The sequence below is a fragment of the Heterodontus francisci genome, chromosome 4 (genome assembly GCF_036365525.1).
Source record: "Heterodontus francisci isolate sHetFra1 chromosome 4, sHetFra1.hap1, whole genome shotgun sequence".
NCBI lineage: Eukaryota > Metazoa > Chordata > Chondrichthyes > Heterodontiformes > Heterodontidae > Heterodontus > Heterodontus francisci.
In genome coordinates, this window is record NC_090374.1 from 199,871,942 (window position 1) to 199,895,499 (window position 23,558).

Genomic DNA, 23,558 nt, shown 5'->3' on the forward strand with positions numbered 1-23,558 from the left:
GTGGTGACCAGAACTGCACGCAATACTCCAGGTGCAGCCGCACCAGAGTTTTGTACAGCTGCAGCATGACCTCGTGGCTCCGAAACTCGATCCCCCTACTAATAAAAGCTAACACACCATATGCCTTCTTAACAGCCCTATTAACCTGTCCCATAGCACAGCAATTTCCTTTCAAGTATTTATCCAATGCTCTTTTGAATGTTAGTATTGAATCTGCTTCCATCATCCTTTCAGTCAGTGCATTTCAGTTCAGAACTCCCTGTGTAAAAAAAAAGTTCCCCATATCACCTCTGGTTCTTTTGCCAGTTGATACAAATTTGAGACAACTGGTTACCAACCCTTCTGCCACTGGAAACAATTTCTCCTTATCTATTCTATCAAAACTGTTCATGATTTTGAATACCTCTATCAAATCTTATCTTAACTTTCTCTGCTCTAAGGGGAACAACCCCAGCTTCTCCTACACCTCAATATAGCGAGAGGATTTGAGCACAGAAGCAGGGATGTCTTGCTGCAATTATACAGGGCCTTGGTGAGGCCACACCTGGAATATTGTGTGCAGCTTTGGTCTCCTTATCTGAGGAAGGATGTTCTTGCTATAGAGGGAGTGCAGCGAAGGTTTACCAGACTGATTCCTGGGATGGCGGGACTGACGTATGAGAAGAGATTGAGTCGGTTAGGATTATATTCACTGAAGTTCAGAACAGTGAGGGGGGGATCTCATAGAAACCTATAAAATTCTAACAGGACTAGACAGGGTAGATGCAGCAAGGATGTTCCCACTGGTGAGGGAGTCCAGAAACAGGGGTCATAGTCTAAGGATACAGGGTAAACCTTTCAGCACTGAGATGAGGAGAAATTTCTTCACCCAGAGAGTGGTGAGCCTATGGAATTCGCTACCACAGAAAGCAGCTGAGACCAAAACATTGTATGTTTTCAAGACAGAGTTAGATACAGCTCTTGAGTCTAGAGGGATCAAAGGGTATGGGGCGAAAGCGGGAACAGGTTACTGAGTTATATGATCAGCCATGGTCAAAATGAATGGCGGAGCAGGTTCGAAGGGCTGAATGGCCTATCCTGCTCCTATTATCTTTGTTTCTATGACTGAAGTCCCTCATCCCTGGTACCATTCTAGTAATTCTGTTCTGCGCCCTCTTGAAGGCCTGCACAACTGTCCTAAAGTGTACTTCCCAGAATTGAAAACAATACTCCAGGTGAGGCCTAAACAGTGTTTCATAAAGTTTTACCATGACCTCCTTGCTCTTGTACCCTATTCCTCTAATAATAAAGCCAAGGATCCCATATGCTTTTTTAACAGCCCACTCCTGGGAGGGAGGCAAGGGAAGAAATTGCTGGGGCCTTGACAGAAATCTTTGCATCCTCATTGGCTACAGGTGAGGTCCCAAAGGACTGGAGAATAGCCACTGTTGTTCCTTTGTTTAAGAAGGGTAGCAAGGATAACCCAGGAAATTATAAGCCGGTGAGCTTTACGTCAGTGGTAGGGAAACTATTAGAGAGGATTCTTCGGGTCAGGATTTACTCCCATTTGGAAACAAACAAACTTGTTAGCGAGAGGCAGCATGGTTTTGTGAAGGGGAGGTCATGTCTCACTAATTTGATTGAGTTTTTTGAGGAAGTGACAAAAGATGATCGATGAAGGAAGGGCAGTGGATGTTATCTATATGGGCTTCAGTAAAGCCTTTGACAAGGTCCCTCACGGCAGACTGGTACAAAAGGTGAAGTCACACGGGATCAGAGGTGAGCTGGCAAGATGGATACAGAACTGGCTCAGTCATAGAAGACAGAGGGTAGCAGTTGAAGGGTGCTTTTCGGAATGGAGGGATGTGACTAGTGGTGTTCTGCAGGGATCAGTGCTGGGTCCTTTGCTGTTTGTAGTATATATAAATGATTTGGAGGAAAATGTAGCTGGTCTGATTAGTAAGTTTACGGACGACACAAATGTTGGTGGAGTTGCGGATAGTGATGAGGATTGTCAGAGGATACAGCAGGATATAGATCTGTTGCCGAGACTTGGGCAGAGAAATGGCAGATGGAGTTTAATCTGGACAAATGTGAGGTAATGCATTTTGGAAGGTCTAATGCAGGTGGGAAGTATATAGTAAATGGCAGAATCCTTAGGAGTATTGACAGGCAGAGAGATCTGGGTGTACATGTCCACAGGTCACTGAAAGTGGCAACGCAAGTGGATAAGGTAGTCAAGAAGGCATACGGCATGCTTTCCTTCATCGTTCGGGGCATAGAGTATAAAAATTGGCAAGTCATGCCTCAGCTGTACAGAACTTTAGTTAGGCCACACTTAGAATATTGCGTGCAATTCTGGTCGCCACACTACCAGAAGGACGTGAAGGCTTTGGAGAGGGTACAGAAGAGGTTTACCAGGATGTTGCCTGGTCTGGAGGGCATCAGCAATGAGAGGTTGGATAAACTCGGACTGTTTTCACAGGAACGACGGAGGTGGAGGAGCGACATGATAGAGGTTTACAAAGTTATGAGCAGCATGGACAGAGTGGATAGTCAGAAGATTTTTCCCAGGGTGGAAGGATCAATTACTAGGGGACATAGATTTAAGGTGAGAGGGGCAAAGTTTAGAGAGGATGTGCGAGGCAAGTTCTTTACACAGAGGGTGGTGAGTGCCTGGAACTTGCTGCCGGGGAGGTGGTGGAAGCAGGTATGATAGCGACGTTTAAGAGGCATCTTGACAAATACATGAATAGGATGGGAATAGAGGGATACGGTCCCCGGAAGTGCAGAAGGTTTTAGTTTAGGCAGGAATCAAGATCGGCGCAGGCTTGGAGGGCCGAATGCCCTTTTCCTGTGCTGTACTGTTCTTTGTTCTTTGTTCCTGCTGCCTTTAAAGATCTGTGTACATACTGCCCAAGGTCTCTCTGCTCCTGTTTCAGTTAAAATTATACCATTTACTTCATATTACCGCAACTCATTCTTCCTACCAAAATATTTCACTTCACACTTCTCCGCGTTCATTTCATATGCCATGTATCTGTCCATTTCACCAGTCGATGTCCTCCTGCAATCTGTTACTATGCTCCTCACTGTTTATTACATTTCCGAGTTTCATGTCATCTGCAAACTCTGAAATTCATCCAAGTTCAGGTCATTAATACATATCAAAAACAGCAGTGGTCCTAAATACTGACCCCTGGGGAAACACCCTCTAGTCTGAAAAAACAGATGTGCGCCACTACTCTCTGCCTTCTGTCCCTGAGCCAATTTTGCATCAATGTTGCCAATATCCCTTTAATCCCATGGGCTTTAATTTTGCTAACAAATCTATAACGTGATACTTCATCAAACACCTTTTGAAAATCCAAAGACATAACAGCAACTGCTCTACCCTCATCAACCCGTTCCATTACTTCATCAAATAACTCAAACAAGTTAGTCAAATTCAATTTGCCTGTAACAAATCCATGCTCACTTTCATTTATTAGCCCATACTTTTCCAAATGCCAATTTATCTTGTCCTGGATTATTGTCTCTAAAAGTTAACCCATCACTGACATTAGTAGTGTAGTTGCTAGGTTTATCCCACTCTCCGATGTTAAACAGGTGCATAGCATTTTCAATACGCCAGTCTTCTGGCACCACCCTCACAGCCAAGAAGGATTGAAGATTGCAGCCAGAGGCTCTGCAATTTCGAACTCTTACTTCCCTCATTAACTTAGGATGCATCCTATCCAAACTGGGTAACTTTTCTACTTTGAGGACTGCTAAGCATTCAAGTGGCAACTCTTTATTTTTATCCTATCCAATATTGCTACTGCTTCCTCCTTTGCTGCTACATTGGCAGCATTCTCTTTGCTAGTGAAGACGGATGTAAAGTCCTGAATTAGTACCTCAGCCATGCCCTCTGCCTCACAGGCATACCTCCTTTCTGGCCCTGACACAAATTTTCAAATCTTCTCTGGCCACAGGAGAGGTGCCAGAGGACTGGAGGACAGCGAATGTGGTACTGTTATTCAAGAAGGGTAGCAGGGATAAACCAGGTAATTAGAGGCCAGTGAGTCTAACATCAGTGGTAGGGAAACTATTGGAGAAAATTCCGAGGGACAGAATTAATCTCCAATTGGTGAGGCAGGGATTCCTCAAGGATAGTCAGCATGGCTTTGTCAGGGTAACAGCATAGAGTCATGGAGTTGTACAGCACAGAAAAAGGCCCTTCGGCCCATCGTGTCTGGGCCGGCCATCAAGCACCTAACTATTCTAATCCCATTTTCCAGCATTTGGCCCGGAGCCCTGAATGCTCTGGCGTTTCAAGTGCTCATCTAAATACATTTTAAATGTTGTGAGGGTTCCTGCTTCTACGACCTCTTCAGGCAGTGCGTTCCAGATTCCAACCACCCACTGAGTGAAACATTTTTTCCTCAAATCCCTTCTAAACCTCCTGCCATTTACCTTAAATCTATGCCCCCTGGTTATTGACCCCTCCGCTAAGGGAAAAAGTTTCTTCCTATCTAACCTATCAATGCCCCTTATAATTTTGTATACCTCAATCATGTTCCCCCCTCAGCCTTCTCTGCTCGAAGGAAAACAACCCGAGCCTATCCAGTCTCTCCATAGCAGAAATGCTCCTGCCCAGGCAACATCCTGGTGAATCTCCTCTTCACCCTTTGCAGTGCAATCACATCCTTCCGATTGTGTGGTGCCCAGAACTGTCCACAGTACTCCAGCTGTGGCCTAACTAGCGTTTTATACAGCTCCATCATAACCTACCTGCTCTTATATTCTATGCCTTGGTTATTAAAGGCAAGTATCCCATGTGCCTTCCTAACCACCTTATCTATCTGTGCTGCTGCCTTCAGTGATCTATGGACAAGTACACCAAGGTCCCTCTGACCCTCGGTACTTCCTAGGGTCCTACCATCCATTGTACATTCCCTTACATTGTTAGTCCTCCCAAAATGCATCACCTCACACTTCTCACGATTAAATTCCATTTGCCACTGCTCCGCCCATCTCTTTCTCCCTATAATCTAACACTTTCCTCCTCACTATTTACGACACCACCAATTTTCATGTCATCTGCGAACTTACTGATCATACCTCTTATATTCACGTCTAAATCATTAATGTACACTACAAAAAGCAAGGGTCCCAGCACCAATCCCTGTGGTCACAGTCTTTCACTCGCAAAAACGATCATCGACAATCACCCTCTGCCTCCTGCCACGAAGCCAATTTTGGATCCCATGGGCTCTTAACTTCTTAACCAGCCTCCCATGCAGGACCTTATCAAAAGCTTTACTGAGGTTCACGTAGACTACATCAACTACTTTACCCTCATCTACACATCTAGTCACCGCCTCAGAAAATTCAATCAAGTTGGTTGGACACGATCTCCCCCTGACAAAGCCATGCTGACTATCCTTGACTAACCCTGCCTCTCCAAGTAGAGATCAATCCTGTCCCTCAAAAATGTTTTCAATAGTTTCCCAACCACTGATGTTAGACTCACCAGCCTCTAATTACCTGGTTTATCCTGCTACCCTTCTTAAATAATGGCACCACATTTGCCGTCCTCCAATCCTCTGATACCTCTCCTGTGGCCACAGAAGATTTGAAAATTTGTGTCAGAGCCCCTGCTATCTCCTCCCTTGCCTCATAACAGCCTGGGATACATCTCATCCAGGCCAGGGGATTTATCCAATTTTAAGCTTACTGAAACAGCTAATACTTCCTCTCGTTCAATGCTAATATGTTCAAGTACAACACAATCACCCTCCCAGATCACTACACCTACATCGTCCTTCTCCAAAGTGAACACAGATGAAAAGCAATCACATACGCACACGCACACACACACGCATGCACTGGTTAAAGAAAAATGAAGAAGTTTTCTTTGCAGAGATCGCTTTACAAAAAAGATGAAAAAAAAATACTTTGGCCAAATACTTGTTAATTCTTGAAGGAAAAGGATAAGGTATGGTATGTTCACAGCTGGTCCTTTATTCTGGCATCCAACTGCCTGAAGGGGTGGTAGAGGCAGGAACCCTCACAACATTTAAGAAGTATTTAGATGAGCACTTGAAATGCCATAGCATACAAGGCTATGGGCCAAGTGCTGGAAAATGGGACTAGAATAGTTAGGTGCTTGATGGCCGGCACAGACACGATGGGCCGAAGGGCCTGTTTCTGTGCTGTATAACTCTATGACTCTAATTTAAAACCTTACCTCTGTCCTCCGGCTCCACACACAGATTGCCACTTTGGTCCCTAATGGGCCCTACTCTTTCCCTGGTTATCCTCTTGCCCCTAATATATTTATAAAATACCTTAGGATTTTCCTCTATCTTGCCCGCCAGTGTTTTTTCATGTCCCCTCTTCGCTCCCCTAATTACTTTTTTTAAGTACTCCCTACACTTTCTATACTCCTCTAGTGCCTCCGCTGTTTTCAGCGCTCTGAATCTTCCATAAGCCTCCTTTTTTCCCCTGATCCAATCCTCTATATCCCTTGACATCCAGGGTTCCCCAGAGTTGTTGGTCCTACCCTTCAACTTGACGGGTACATGTTGGCTCTGAACTCTCACTATCTCCTCTTTGAATGACTCCCACTGATCTGATGTAGACTTTCCTGCAAGTAGCTGCTCCCAGTCCACTTTGGCCAGATGCTGTTTTATCATATTGAAATCGGCCTTCCCCCTTTTCAGTACCTTTATTTGTCCTTTGTCCTTTTTTTGTACTTTTCCAGCATGTCTAACAAATTTGATTGAATTTTTTGCAGAGGTGAATAGGCGTGTAGATGAGGGTAAAGCAATTAATGTAGTCTATATGGATTTCAGTAAGGCTTTTGATAATGGGAGATTGATTAAGAAGGTAAGAGCCCATGGGATTCAGGGCAATTTGACACAGTGGATCCAAAATTGGCTTAGTGGCAGGAGGCAGAGGGTGATGGTCGAGGGTTGTTTTTGCGATTGGAAGCCTGTGACCAGTGGTGGACCACAGAGATCGGTGCTGGGACCCTTGCTGTTTGCAGTGTACATTAATGACTTAGACGTGAATGTAGGAGGTATAATCAGTAAGTTCGCTGATAACACGAGAATTGGTGGTAAATAATGAGGAAAAAATGCCTTAGATTACAGGACGATTATAGATGGGCTGGTAAGATGGGCAGAGCAGTGGCAAATGGAATTAATCCTGAAAAGTGTGAGGTGATGCATTTTTGGAGGACTAACAACGCAAAGGAATATATACTGCATGGTAAGACCCTACGAAGTACAGAGGGTTAGAGGGACCTTGGTGTACTTGTCCATAGATCACTGAAGGCAGCAGCACAGGTAGATAAGGTGGTTAGGAAGGCATATGGGATACTTGCCTTTATTAGCCGAGGCATAGAATATAAGAGCAGGGAGGTTATGATGGAGCTGGATAAAATGTTAGTTAGGCCACAGCTGGAGTACTGTATACAGTTCTGGGCACCACACTATAGGAAGGAAGTGATTGCACTGGAGAGGATGCAGAGGAGATTCACCAGGATGTTGCCTGGGCAGGAGCATTTCAGCTATGAAGAGAGACTGGATAGGCAAGAGTTGTTTTCCCTCGAGCAGAGGAGGCTGAGGGGGGACATGATTGAGGTATACAAAATTATGAGGGGCATTGATAGGGGAGATAGGAAGAAACTTTTTCCCTTAGCGGAGGGGTCAATAACCAGGGGGCATAGATTTAAGGTAAGGGGCAGGTGGTTTAGAGGAGATTTGAGGAATTTTTTTTTACCCAAAGGGTGGTTGAAATCTGGAACACACTGCCTGAAGGGGTGGTAGAGGCAGGAACCCTCACAACATTTAAGATGTATTTAGATGAGCACTTGAAACACCATAGCCTACAAGGCTCCGGTCCAAGTGCTAGAAAATGGAATTAGGATAGGTGCTTGATGGCCAGCATGGACACAATGGGCCGAAGGGCCTGTTTCTGTGTTGTAGGACTCTGTGGCTCAATTGGTCCCACCTTTTTACTATTGACTAAATAAATCAATCGTACTTCTAAAAAGGATTTTATCTGTCAAATACTACCATATCAGGACTCATAGCAGTGGTTTTAGATCTGTTGATAACCTTTGTAATTATTACCCAACCCTCTCCCCCACCAAACACACAAGCTTCATTTAATGTTGCCTCTCTAAAACATATTAAAAAATATTAAAAAGCTGCTACAAGTTATATTGCCACTTAGATCAAAAACAATGAAAAAAATCAATTTATGAATTTGATTTCCTTCTGTTGGCAATCTAATTTCCATTTCTAAAGTATCTTGGTTTTATTCAGCATTTCTGCGCACGCTTTGAACTGGGTCCGTACTGCCTGAATTAATTTCTCTTAGGTTATGACGGCCAGTTTGGCCTGAATTCAAAATCAGGTGGCAGAGTCAAAGCACAGGACTCCGCCTACTCAACCCACAATTATTTTTCAGATTAAATCTTGACTCTCCCAATCTAAAATAGTTAAACCTTTAATTTAAAAAAATTACATATGATTGTGCTGTTATAACCCCTTTTCTCCCAAACCCTTTCCACGGCCTATAAAACAGCAAGCTGGATCTGCATGAGTTGGAGTTCAGCCACACACTATACTGTAATTGATTTTCCCCCAAAATACGATCTCTGACCCATGAACGCAATTAAGTGGCACAGAAGCAGTGTCAGCACCTGTTTTGGGAACAAAAGCGTGCATCATTTTCATTTATAAATAACCAATTACTTAGCAAAACCATTCCCTTTACAATAACATGGCAACTGAACATGCTCTTACCTATAATGAATAAAAGCATAATACTGTGGATGCTGGAAATCTGAAATAAAAACAGAAAGTGCTGGAAATACTCAGCAGGTCTGGCAGCATCTGTGGAGACAGAAGCAGAGTTAATGTTTCAGGTCAGTGACCTTTCTTCTTACCTATGCCTTCCAACATGTTTCCAATTGCAAAGCAAAATCAGTCTCACTGGGGCCAAAATTCTCCTGAAAGGAAATACAGAAAATTGAATTTGCAATACATATAAATATACACACATGAAATACTAATTATATTTACTGATAATCCATAGTGCTTAAACCGATTCATTTTAGGTCATATCAGTTCTATGTCATTTACAGATACCAAGCACTCACTTAATAATTGTTGGTGAAGCTCAGATGGGAGCCCCAAATACGTCTTCCTCTTCTACATACACACATAGTTCAGAAGCTTGTTCTATGCTGAAGAAATGCCTCCAAAATGGATTCGATTTCAACAATGACTTGAGAAGAAACATTCTTTAATGATCATACTTTCTCAGCTAATTCTACCACAAATTCTACAATGGAAGATTCTATCTCACCAGGGAACGGCACATCTTCTGTTCCCACTTTGTAATCATGGGAAAAAGGTAGAGTATCTTTTAAGGCCTTTTGGGGCTGAGTAGTTGGTGGTGCTCGAGATTGGGCAACTGTAATCCTCTGCTTTTATCTGACATGGGGAGTAGCTTGGCCTCCCACGGTTGCACAGTTGATCCAAGAACTCATGCTACTAAGGTTTATAACCAACAATGCAGTGGCATTCACTGCCTATTATCCATGATTTGTAATTTCTGTTACGGCCCAATGAGGAGTGGGGTCTCAGTCTCCCTGTATGCCCCTTCCGCTTATTTGACCACAACAGGATTTATTCCTTTTAAACAGTGATTGTGCTTACCACCTCTGGGAGTGTTTTACCTTTTTCCTTTACTGTGATTGCAAAAGAACCAATCTGACAGGTTTTCTTGAGTTTAAATAAGAAAGAGGTAAGTTTATTATACTTAACGCTCTAACCCGATCTAAAAATATGCTACATATTCACGCACACATTCACACGGGAATCATATACACACAGAAGTAGATTACTGGAGGCAAAACAGATTTGGTGGTTGGATTAAAGTCCAGAATAAATGGAACTTAAATACAGTCTGTAAAGCAGGTGCTCCAGTAGTCCTCAGCTGAAGCTGTATTCTTGAACTTCTTGGTTGGTCAAAGTGTATGTTGGCTGGCTTGCTCTGCTCAGGGTTTTCCTGAAGACAGAATCTGTAATTGGTTCTCTTCCCCGGTTACTGGCTGTAGTGGTCTGTAGACTTAGAGGACCCCCAGTCGCAAACGGTTTTCACTTGACATCTTCTGGGTGGGGGGGGGGGGGGGGGGCGGAGAGAGACAGAGAGGGAGAGACAGGGGAGCAGCAGCCTTCTGTGCTGCTGTACACTCAGTTACTGCTTGTCTGTGTAACAAAACCTGTTTCTTCAGAGATGAACAGGGGGTCACATGGTTCTTCTTAATCCCCTTGGTTACCAATGAGGTTTTTCTGGAATCTTCTAATGAAATGCAAGGTTCGACATGCCCCAGGATGTACATTCACACTTGAAAGGGGTTGGCTCTTTCAAAGTCAATGGCTGGGATGGCCTCGACTACCGTCCTAATCATTCCAAGTAATTCAATCACTTTAGAGCAAGCCATTGTCCTGGCTGGTCTTCTTGTTAGACTTTTTGTCTCCAGTAAAGTCTCCTGGTACTTCAGATGTAAATGGCAGTGGCCACCTTAGCTGCGAGTTTTTTTAAAAAGTTACTTTGTAAGTTTTTTTCCCCATGAGAAGTTTAAGGTAAGTTTCCAGCCAATGAAATTATGATGTCCCATTTGGCATATAGGGTTTTCCTGACAACTTTTATATGCATTACGCAATGATCTACAGTATCACAAAGGCATTAAAAAGTCTTGTGAAAGCAGGCTACTAAAGCAGTGCATTTGCGTACCAACACTGAGTGCAACTCAGCAATATAGGCACAAACCTATTTCCCAATGCAGTTGACAAGTTTCATGCTCAAAACAATGAGACACATAACTAACACAAGATTGTCAACCTTTTTATTTATTCATGGGATTTGGACGTCACTGGCAAGGCCAGCATTTGCTGCCCACCCTGAATTGCCCTTGACAACGGAGTGGCTTGGTAGGCCATTTTAGAGGGCAGTTAAGAGTCAACCACATTGCTGTGGGTCTGGAGTCACATGTAGGTCAAACCAGATAAGGATGGCAGATTTTCTTCTCTCAAGGACATTAGTGAACCAGATGGGTTTTTATGTCAATCAACAATGGTTTCATGGTCACCATTACTGAGACTAGCTTTTAATTCAAGATTTTTTTTTATTAATTACTTGAATTTGAATTCCACCAGCTGCTGTGGTGGGATTTGAACCCGTGTCTCACCACACATTTTATGGTCACTTCAAAAGCAGCAGGGGGCAGAGGCTTCGGCATCTACCCAACTTAGAAACACAGAAAAATTACAGCACAGAAGGAGGCCATTCAGCCCATTGTGTCTGCACCAGCTGCAAAAACTAGCCACCCAATCTAACCCCACCTGGTATGTAGCCTTGCAGGTTACAGCACTTCAGGTGCATAGCCAGGTACCTTTTAAATGAGTTGAGGGTTTCTGCCTCCTCCACCGATCCTGGCAGTGAATTCCAGACACCCACCACCCTCTGGGTGAAAAAGTTTTTCCTCATGTTCCCTCTAATCCTTCTGCCAATCACCTTAAACCTGTACCCCATGTTAATTGACCTCTTCGCCACGGAAACAGATCCTTCCAGTCTACTCTATCTAGGCCCCTCATAATTTTGTACACCTCAAATAAGTCACCCCTCAGCCTCTTCTGTTCTCAGGAAAATAACCCTAGCCTATCCAATCTTTCCTCATAGCTGCAACATTCTTGAAAATCTCCTCTGTACTCTCTCCAAAGCAATTATGTCCTTCCTGTAATGTGGTGACCACAACTGTACGCAATACTCCAGCTGTGGCCTAACCAGCATTTTATACTGTTCCAGAATTACATCCCTGCTTTTATATTCTATACCTCGGCCAATAAAGGAAAGCATTCCATATGCCTTCTTCACCACTCTATCTACCTGTCCTACCACCTTCAGGGACCTGTGGACATGCTCTCCAAGGTCTCTCATTTCTTCTACCCCTCTCAATACCCTCCCGTCTATTGTGTAGTCCCTCGCCTCGCCTCCCCAAATGCATTACCTCACAGTTCTCCACATTGAATTCCATTTGTCACTTTTCTGCCCACTCAACCAAACCATTGATATCATTGAGTCTACAGCTATCCTCTTCACTATCAACTACATGGCCAATTTTTGTGTCATCTGCACATTTCCCAATCATGCCTCCCACATTTCCATCCAAATCATTAATATATACCACAAACAGCAAGGGACTCAACACTGAGCCCTGTGGAACCCCACTGGAAGCCGCTTTCCATTTGCAAAAACATCTTTCGACTACTCTGTCACTGAGCCATTTTGGATCCAACCAACCACATTCCCCTGTATCCCATGGGCTTTCATTTTTCCAACCAATCTGCCATGTAGGACCTTATCAAATGCCTTACTAAAATCCATGTAGACCATATGCACTGCACTACCCTCATCAATCCTTCTTGTTACTTCCTCAAAAAACTCAATCAAGTCAGTAAGACACAGCCTTCCTTTAACAAATCCATGCTGACTCATTGGGCCTGAGTCTACCGAATTGGGTGACTAGTCACTCAAACGCTGCTGCTGTTGATTCAGGAGTAACGGTCTTTGTGCTATTCGCGCATGCGCAGTACCGCAGCTGTCACAGCTTGCCAACTATTCTAAACACATGACTTCATTATGAATAGTGAGGATGACAGCATCAGGGCCAATGAAAATTGCTTGGAAACTCCCAGAGTCCTGAGAGAGCAATGCAAATTGGAAAGAGAGAGAGAGAAACAGCCCAACACAAACAACAGTCTAACAACCTCCCCTTGACGTTTAATGGCATTAACATCCTGGGATTCACCACTGACCAGAAACTTAATTGGACCAGCCACATAAACACTGTGGATACATAAGCAGGTCAGAAGGTTGGTATTCTCTGGTGAGTGACTCACCTCCTGACTCCTCAAAACCTACAAGGCAAAAGTCAAGAATGTGATGGAACACCCTCCACATTCCTGGATGACTGCAGTTTCAAGAACACTCAAGAAGCTCGACACTATCCAGGAAAAAGGAACCTGCTTAATCAGCACCGATCTATCACATTAAAAAAAATTGTTGCTTCCAGCACCAGCACAACATGGCTGCGCAGCAACTCGCAAGGCTTCTTTGACAGCACCTTCCAAACCCACTACCTCTACCATCTAGAAGGGCAAAGGCAGCAGGCGGATGGAAACACCACCACATGCAACTTCCCCACCAAGTCATCATCCTGACTTGGAAATATATTGCCAATCCTTCATTATCACTGGATCAAAATTCTGGAACTCCCTACCTAAACAGCACTGTGGGAGTACCTTCGCAACTCAGACTGCAGCAGTTCAAAATGGCTCCTCACTACCACATTATCAAGGGAAATTAGGGATGGGCAATTAATACCAGCCTGGCCAAGTGATGCCAGCATCCCATGAATGAATAAGAAAAACTGGGGGTAAGAGAAACAAAAACAGAGGGAGAGAGAACCACAAACTGGGAGAGAGTGAAGCACAAACTGAGGCAGTAAGGAGAGATGAGGGAAAGAAAGTGTGAGAAATTATAAATATGCTCAGAATAAATATATATTTGGTATTCAACCTGAAATACTTAAAAGAATAGGTTAGTGCTACAAGTTTCTTTTACCGGAAACTACTTAAAGTTTTGTTTCTCTCGAAACAAGGCGAGTGGAATGATTATTTAGGTGATGACAGCTCTACCTAGTGCAAAAAGGGGCCATGGTCAGATGAGGCCTCTGCAATAAAGTCAGAGTCATTTACGAGGAAGCCATTTGGTCCATCTAGTCTATGCCAGCTCTCCATACAGCAATCCAATCAGTCCCATTCCTCCGCTCTATCCCCATAGAAGTTTATTTCCTTCAAGTGTCCATCCAATTTCCTTTTGAAATCATTGATTGTTTCCACCACCCTCATAGGCAGCAAGTTCCAGGTAAGAACATAAGAAATGGGAGCAGGAGTAGGCCATTCAGCCCCTGGACCCTGCTCCGCCATTGAATAATATCATGGTTCATTTGATTGTAGCCTTAACTCCACTTTCTCCCTGCCCCACCATAACTCTTAACTGCCTTGTTAATCAAAAATCTGTCTAACTCAGCCTTGAATACATTCAAGGACCCAGCCTCCACTGCTCACTGGGGAAGAGAAGTCCAAACAAAAACAAGAAATGCTGGAATCACTCAGCAGGTCTGGCAGCATCTGTGGAAAGAGAAGCAGAGTTAACGTTTCGGGTCAGTGACCCTTCTTCGGAAGAGAAGTCCAAAGATTGACAACCCTCTGAGAGAAGAAATTCCTCCTCATTTCCATCTTAAATGGGAGACCCCTTAATTTGAAACCATGTTCCCTAGTTCTAGATCTCCCATGAGGGGAAAAATCCTCTCCTCCCCTGTCAAGGCCCCTCTGAAATTTGCACGTTTCAATAAGATCACCTCTCAATCTTCTAAACGCCAATGAGTATAGGCCCAACCTCCTCAACCTTTCCTCATAACACAAATCCCTCAACCCAGGAACCAGCCTAGTGAACCTTCTCTGAACTGCTTCCAATGCAAGAAGTCTCTCCTTAAATAAGGTGATCAAAACTATATACAGTATTCATGGCGCAGTCTCACCAATACCCGGTACAGTTGCAGCAAAACTTCCCTACTTTTAAACTCCATCCCCTTTGCAATAAAGGCCAACATTTCATTTGCCTTCCTAATTACTTGCTGTAACTACATGCTTACTTTTTGTGATTCATGTACAAGGACACCCAGGTCCCTCTGTATCACAGCATTCTGCAGTATCTTTCCATTTAAATTATATTCTGCTTTTCTATTCTTTCTGCCAAAGTGGACAACCTCACATTTTCCCACATTATACTCCATCTGCCAAATTTTTGCCCACTCACATAACCTATCTGTATTCCTTTGTAGTCTCTTTGTATCCTCCTCACAACTTCCTTTCCTATCTATCTTTGTATTGTCAGCAAATCTGGCTGCAATACAGTCAGTCTCTTCATCCAAATCATTAATATAGATCGTAAATAGTTGAGGCCCCAGCACCGATCCCTCTGGCACTCCACTAGTTACAGTTTGCCATCCTGAAAATGACCCATTTATCCTGACTTTCTGTTTCCTGTTAGCCAGTTCTCTACTCATGCTAATATATCACCCCCAACACCATGAGCTCTTATCTTGTGTAGTAAACTTTTGTGTGGCACCTTATTGAATGCCTTTTGGAAATCCAAACACACTACATCCACTGGTTCCCCTTTATCCACCCTGCTCATTACATCCTCAAAGAACTCCAATAAATTTGACAAACATGATTTTCCTTTCACAAAACCACGTTGACTCTGCCTAACTGCGTCATGATTTTCTAATGTCCTGCTACTCCCTCTTTTATAATGGATTTTCACATTTTCCCAATGACACGCTTTCCGTCTACCTCCTTTCTTGAACAGAGGTGTTAAATTTAAGGTTTTCCAATCCACTTGGACCTTTCCAGAATGTAGGGAATTTTGGAAGATTACAATCAATGCACCCACTATCTCTTCAGCCACTTCCTTTAAGACCCACAGTAGTAGCAGGACATTTAGACATTGGAAATGCAAAAGATATTCAATAAGATGCTACATAAAAGGTTACTACACAAGATAAGAGTTCATGGTGTTGGGAGTGATACATTAGCATGGCTAACAGGAAACAGAGAGTCGGGATAAATGGGTCATTTTCAGGATGGCAAACTGTAACTAGTCAGTCCCATTTGTATTCCCATTGCTTTGTCTCCAGTGATTGTTATCGTTTAAAATTCTTCCCTCTCTTTTATTCCTGATCTTCTACTATTCTTGGGTTGCTTTTTGTGTCTTGTACTTTGAAGACAGATACAAAATACTTGTTCAAAGTCTCTGTCATTTCCTTGCATCCCATAATTAATTCCCTAGTCTCACCCTCTAAGGGACCAATGCTCATTTTAACTAAGTTTTCCTTTTTATATATTTGTAGAAGGTGTCATTGTCTATTTTTATCTTTCTTGCTAGTTTCTCTCATACTCCAATTTCTCTTTTTATTAGTCATGCTTTGCTGGTTTCTAAAGTTTTCCCAATCTTCTGGCCTACCACTAATCTTTGCAGCATTGTATGTCTTTTCTTTCAATTTGATAACGCCCTTAACTTCCTTAGTTAGCCATGAATGCTGCATCCTTCTGGTAAAGTCTTTCTTTGTCAATGGAATATATCTTTGTTGAGAGTTATGAAATGCCACTGCTTCTCTACCCTCTTTACCTTTTAACCTATTTTCCCAGTCCACTTTAGCCAACTCTGTCTTCATAACCTTGTAATTGCCTTTATTTAAGTTCAGGACACTAATTATGGACCCCCATTTCTCACCCTCAAACTGAAGGTGAAATTCTATCATGTTATGATCACTCTTGCCTACATGATCCTTTACTATGAGGTATTTAATAAATCCTGTCTCATTACACATTACCAGGTCCAAAATAGCCTGGTCCCTGGTAAGTTCTAGAACATATTTTTCTAAGAAACTGCCCCAAATACACTATGAGCTCATCCTCCAAGCTACCTTTACCAATTAGATTTATCCAATTGAGGTCAAGATTAAAATCACCCACAATTATTACTGTACCTTTGTTACAACTCCCCACTATTTCTTGATGTATACTCTGTCCTACTTTGTAGTTACTGCTGGAAGGGAGGAGGGGCTACAAAACTACTCCCACCAGTGACTTCTTTCCTTTGCTCTTTCTTACTTCCACCCAAACTGATTCTACATCTTGATCTTATGAACAAAGATCATTTCGCACTATTGTACTGACATCATGTTATATTAACAGAACTACCCCACCTCCTCTTCCTTTCCTCCATTTGCTGGGTAAAAAGTTATTCCTCACAGGCCCAAAGCCTTAAATCTGTGCCTCCGAGTCCTTGTACCATCAGCTAATGGGAACAACTTTTCTTTGTTTACCTTACCAAACCTGTCATAATTTTGTGCACCTCTATCAAACCTCCCCACAATCTCCTTGGCTCCAAGGAGAAAATTCCAGCTTCTCCTACCTAACCTAATAGCTAAAATTCCTCATCCCTAGAACCATTTTAGTAAAAGGTCCTGTGCACCCACTCAAAGAGCTTAACATCCTTGGGGGGAAACGATGGCATAGCCGTAATGTCACTGGACTAGTAATCCAGAGGCCCAGGCTAATGCCCCAGGGACATGGATTCAAATCCCACGACGGCAGCTGGTGAAATTTAAATTCAATTAATCAAAAAATTTCGAATTGAAAGCTAGTCTCAGTAATAGTTCCATGAAACTGTCATCGAACGGTCATAAAAAGCTATCTAGTTCAATGATGTACTTTAGTGAAAGAAATCTGTTCTCCTTACCTAGTCTGGCCTACATGTGGTCTCCAGAACCACAGCAATGTGGTTGACTCTTAACTGCCTTAACTTCAAGGGCAATTAGGGATGGGCAACAAATGCTGGGCTGCCAGCGATGCCCACATCCCATGAAACAATATAAAAAATCCTTTCTAAAAGGGTGGTGACCAGAATTGGATGCAATACTCTAGTCGTAGCCTAACCAGTGCTTTATAAAGGTCAACAAAACCTCACTGCTTTTGTACTCAATACCTCTATAAAGCCCAAAATGCTTACCACTCTCTCAATATCTCCTGCCACCTTCAAAGATCTATGCACATGCATCCGCAGGTCCCTCTGTCCCTGTACACTCTTTAGAACTGTGCCACTGAGTCTATATGACTTTTCCCCATCCCTTCTGTCAAAATGCATCACCTCACACTTCTCTGTATTCAATTCCACTTGCCACTTGTCTGCCTATTCTGCTAGCTTATACATGTCCTGCTGCAGTCAATTTGTATCATCCTCAATGTTTGCCACTCCTCCCAGTTCGGTATCATTGCCAAATTTTGAAATGTTACTCTCTATTCCAATATTCAGGGCATATATCTATAAAAAGGCAGTAGTCCTAGCATTGACCCTTGAGGAACAACCCCAGACTACCATCCACCAGTCTGAAAAATAACCATTTACCACAACTTGCTGTTTTCTGTCCTTATGCCAGTTTTTTTATCCAAGCTGACACTGATCCTTCAATTTCATAAGCCTCAATTTTGTTAACCAGCCTTTTATGTGGTATTTGTCAAATACTTTCTTAAAATCCATAGTGACAACATCCATTGCATTCCCTTCATCTATATTCTCTGTCACTTCATCAAAAAATTAAATTAGATTAGTCAAGCACAATCTGCCTTTCTCAAATCCATGCTGGCTATCCTTAGTTAGCTCAAACCTCTCCGAGAGCCTGAAGATTTTTTCTCCAATTGTTGTTTCTGAAACTTTACCCACCACTGATGTTAAACTGATTGGCCTGTTGTTACTAGGACTCTTTTTACATCCTTTCTTTTATAAGGGTGTCACATTTGCCACTCTTCAATCCTCTGGGAATCCCCTGGAAGACTATGGCAAGCCCTTCTGCCATCTCCAATCCCGCTTCCCTTAGCAACCTTGGCCATCCAGAGCAGGTGACTTATCCACTCTAAGTATAGCCAGCCTTTCCAGTACCTCCTGCCTTTCCATTACCTCCTGTTTGTCAATTTCACCCCATTCATTATTTCTACCATCTCCGTTTCTATTGATATTTTGTCAGCATCCTCTTCCTTAGTAAACACCAATACAAAATACTCATTAAGTATTCCAGCCTTGCCTTACGCCTCTAAGCATATATCACCCTCTTTACCCCTAATAGGCCCCACCCCGCCTCTTATTACCCTCTTCTTATTTACATGCCAGATGATGATTTCTGGGCGCCCTTTTTTGTTTACGCCCACTTTATTCTCATACTCTCTCTTTGCCTGGGAGAGAAACTGGATAGATACTTTAAAAAAAAAACATTGACACACCAATTTGCTTTGTCGATTGATAATTTTCTTCAATCCACTGACTGGGGATCTGAATTTATATATATTTTTTAAACATTACGCCAATGTGTTTTGTTGAATGATAATTTTCTTTGGTCCACTGTCTGGAGATCCAACTTGATTTTTTTTTGAAGAAATTTAAAAGGAATATTTTGAAAAAGACAAGCTACCAGCAGTCATCCTTTCAGTTTAAGGTGATCACCTAATTTGCAACACTGTATCCTACACTGAAAAGGACTGTGAGGAGAGAGACAAAATATCTGTTAATATCCCAGCAAGAACCAAGACCCAAGAAATTTAAAGGAACTACCTGTTCTCTCAGCAAGCAGAAAAAGTCTTCTAACTGCTATGTTTGAATCACTGAATGACTGTCATGTGACAAGGCCCTCCCCATCTGTGGTTTTAAACTGGTATTTTTCTCTGGAGCAGAGGAGAAGCTTTTGGACTCTGACATGAGCAGACCCTAAGTGGGGGGTCCCTCTTTCTCTCTCTCCATTCCAGCTTACAAGCTTTCAAAACTTGTTGCTGACTGACTACCTTACGCCGGCTACAATCAGAAATTCCATTGGATGAAATCATCTGCATCACAATCGCCAAAGAGACCAACTGAACCACTCCTCTAACTCTTCAAACTAAAAGCCTCAGGACCACCAAATTTAGCGAGAAGCCAGTCGAAACACCACCTTTTTGAGGGAAATTAGGCACGGCCAACAAATGCTGGCCTAGGGAGCGACGCCCATATCCCGCGAACGAATTTAAAAAAAACTTGTTTGCCCTTTCCATAAGAAACCACTTGGGGGAACAAAAGGTTCCAAAAGCCAAGCAGGCAGCAATCCTGGCTGATGATTAACACTTATTCACGAACTCTTGCTCCAAGGGAAACACTTCCCTAGTCACTTCCAAAAACCTGAAAAGGATAGATGATGGGAGGGTGATAGGAGAATGAACAGCCATGTGAGAGAAGTGAGAGCTGGAAACACAGGGGGCCCTCCTCAGGCCAAAAAGGAAGATGCTGAGAACAGCAGAGATGCCCAAAAGCCTGTGTGCTTCCATTGTAACAAGGCAGGTCAACTTCGAGCTGACTGCTGGAAGTTACGAGGAAAACCCATTGGTTTAGACAGGGTACACCAGACCTGTGCAAGAAAAGGGGCCCTGGTGGAAAGCACAGCAGACCAGGCTGTGGCTTTAACTGCAGCAGTAAAACCCTGTAAACATACTGCTGAAAGTGCAGGAAAACTTAACAAAATCTCTTTTTTAAATTCATTCATGGGATGTGGGCGACGTTGGCCAGGCCAGCATTTATTGCCCATCCCTAATTGCCCTTGAGAAGGTGGTGGTGAGCGACCTTCTTGAACCGCTGCAGTCCATTCGGGGTAGGTACACCCACAGTGCTGTTAGGAAGGGAGTTCCAGGATTTTGACCCAGCGACAGTGAAGGAACGGCGATATAGTTCCAAGTCAGGATGGTGTGTGACTTGGACAGGAACTTGCAGGTGGTGGTGTTCCCATGTATTTGCTGCCCTTGTCCTTCTAGTTGGTAGAGGTCGCGGGTTTGGAAGGTGCTGTCTGAGGAACTTTGGTGCATTGCTGCAGTGCATGTTGTAGATGGCACACACTGCTGCTACTGTGCGTCGGTGGTGGAGGGAGTGAATGTTTGTAGATGGGATGCCAATCAGGCGGGCTGCTTTGTTCTGGATGGTGTCGAGCTTCTTGAGTGTTGTTGGAGCTGCACCCATCCAGGCAAGTGGAGAGTATTCCATCACACTCCTGACTTGCGCCTTGTAGATGGTGGACAGGCTTTGAGTCAGGAGGTGAGTTACTCACCTCAGGTTCTGAGAGTTACCAAGATTTTGTGTCCTGAGGAAAAGTAACCCCATAGTCATACTTAGGGATACAGGGACCATCTTCTGCTGGGAAAAAGCATGACCTTTCTCCCATGGAGTGCATTGAATGCTAGAGTGCAAGAGTAAACGGCAACAGAGGAAAGCATATGCCGATATGTTTTTACCAGGTGCACCTGGAGTGCGATCTTGTTTCAGAACCGGTAACTGCAGGGATTGTCACTTGTTTACCTGTGGATGGGGTCAACTGCTCCTGGGTAATGATTTGGCGGGGGTGAAGGTGGCTGCTTCCCCATTGGTTTTAGAGAGACCGAAAGAGGTCAGGGAACCTGCTCCTGGGTAATGATTTGGCGGGGGTGAAGGTGGCTGCTTCCCCATTGGTTTTAGAGAGACCAAAAGAGGTCAGGGAACTTGCTCCTGGGTAATGATTTGGCGGGGGTGAAGGTGGCTGCTTCCCCATTGGTTTTAGAGAGACCCAAAGAGGTCAGGGAGACAGAGCAATTGCAGGAAAAGTCTCCTAGTATTTTTCCTGATTGTGTGCTGATCCAGTCCATGGCCAAACAAGCTCCATCAGAGGAGGCTGAACTGGCACGGCAGGCAGATGATCCTACTGTCTGGTTATCTGAAAACTTTTTTGGGAAGATATCGGACCAAGAGGATGGATTAAACAGGTCTTCCTTGGTCGAGGCTAAGCAAGCTGACCCAGGGTTAAAAACTTTAGCACGAACTCCCCAAACTGAAGCTGAAGCAGAGGGAGTTCCAGAGTGCTACTATTTAAATGAGGGTTATTCAAACTTTTCATGTGGGGGGCCACATTATAATTCTTGTCTTACATAGGAGACCGTAGAGACGATTTCAGAAAGATAAAGGCATTAAAAAGTTCTTACCACTAACTAAAATAATAAATTTGCATTTTTGTGAGGAACCTTTAAATGAGGAGATTAATTTATTGACTTACTTTCACATCAGTGTATTGGACACTGATTTAATGAAATACCTGCCATTTTTTTGCTTGCACAAGTAGTCAAGATTTGCCCACACACTTGTAGCGATGCAGAGTATTCCAGATAGATGTCCATCTGTCAGAAGTGATCTTGATCACTCTCTCGCCCTATCTCTCTCTGTCTCCGTGCGCCGGCCTCCCTGTGTCGCCCTGGCCCCCTCTCTGTTTGTGTCTCTCTAACCCTAACCCTAACCCTAACCCTAACCCAACCTCTCTCTGTTCCCCCCTTTTTCTCTGCTTCCACTCTCACTCTCTCTTCCCCCTCTCCCTCCCTCTCTGTTGCCCCTCTCTCACATTTCTCGTGACCATTTTCCTTTCACTGTTCCCGCTCTCTTTCTCACTACATCCCCCTATCTCGCGCTCTCGCTCTTCCCCCCGCCCCCTCGCGCGCTCTCGCTCTTCCCCCCTCTCTCGCGCTCTCGCTCTTCCCCCCCTCTCCCTCTCTCTCTCTCTTCCCCCCCCCCTCCCTCTTCCCCCCCCCTCTCTCTTCCCCCCCCCCTCTCTTCCCCCCCCTCTCTCTTCCCCCCCCTCTCTCTTCCCCCCCCCTCTCTCTTCCCCCCCCCTCTCTCTTCCCCCCCCCTCTCTCTTCCCCCCCTCTCTCTCTTCCCCCCCTCTCTCTCTTCCCCCCCTCTCTCTCTTCCCCCCCTCTCTCTCTTCCCCCCCTCTCCCTCCCTCTCTCTCTTCCCCCCCTCTCCCTCCCTCTCTCTCTTCCCCCCCTCTCCCTCCCTCTCTCTCTCTCTTCCCCCCCTCTCCCTCCCTCCCTCTCTCTCTTCCCCCCCTCTCTCTCTTCCCCCCCTCTCTCTCTTCCCCCCCTCTCTCTCTTCCCCCCCTCTCTCTCTTCCCCCCCTCTCTCTCTTCCCCCCCTCTCCCTCCCTCTCTCTCTCTCTTCCCCCCCTCTCCCTCCCTCTCTCTCTCTCTTCCCCCCCTCTCCCTCCCTCTCTCTCTCTCTTCCCCCCCTCTCCCTCCCGCTCTCTCTCTCTTCCCCCCCTCTCCCTCCCGCTCTCTCTCTCTTCCCCCCCTCTCCCTCCCTCTCTCTCTCTCTTCCCCCCCTCTCCCTCCCTCTCTCTCTCTCTTCCCCCCCTCTCCCTCCCTCCCTCTCTCTCTTCCCCCCCTCTCCCTCCCTCCCTCTCTCTCTTCCCCCCCTCTCCCTCCCTCTCTCTCTTCCCCCCCTCTCCCTCCCTCTCTCTCTTCCCCCCCTCTCCCTCTCTCTTCCCCCCCTCTCCCTCCCTCTTCCCCCCCTCTCCCTCCCTCTTCCCCCCCCCTCTCCCTCCCTCTTCCCCCCCCCTCTCCCTCCCTCTTCCCCCCCCTCTCCCTCCCTCTTCCCCCCCCTCTCCCTCCCTCTTCCCCCCCCTCTCCCTCCCTCTTCCCCCCCCTCTCCCTCCCTCTTCCCCCCCCCTCTCCCTCCCTCTTCCCCCCCCCTCTCCCTCCCTCTTCCCCCCCCTCTCCCTCCCTCTCTCTCCCTCTTCCCCCCCCTCCCTCCCTCTCTCTCCCTCTTCCCCCCCCTCCCTCCCTCTCTCTCTCCCTCTTCCCCCCCCTCCCTCCCTCTCTCTCTCCCTCTTCCCCCCCCTCCCTCCCTCTCTCCCTCTTCCCCCCCCCTCCCTCCCTCTCTCTCTCTCTTCCCCCCTCTCTCTCTCTCCGAACCCCCCTCTCTCTCTCTCTCCGAACCCCCCTCTCTCTCCCTCTCCGAACCCCCCTCTCTCTCTCTCCGAACCCCCCTCTCTCTCTCTCCGAACCCCCCTCTCTCTCT

At 44.9% G+C, this 23,558-nt stretch overlaps 1 protein-coding gene across 14 annotated transcripts in view; it reads right to left on the minus strand.

Moving 5' to 3' along the window:
* LOC137369472 (multiple PDZ domain protein) overlaps positions 1-23,558 on the minus strand; it is a 419,370-nt gene that overhangs the window by 358,278 nt on the left and 37,534 nt on the right. For all 14 annotated transcript variants that reach the window (XM_068030740.1, XM_068030727.1, XM_068030738.1 and 11 more), the window contains exon 2: positions 8,924-8,986. In XM_068030740.1, coding sequence (XP_067886841.1) covers positions 8,924-8,939 — 16 coding nt within the window. In that variant the 5' untranslated portion in view covers positions 8,940-8,986. The remainder of the gene's footprint in view (positions 1-8,923; positions 8,987-23,558) is intronic.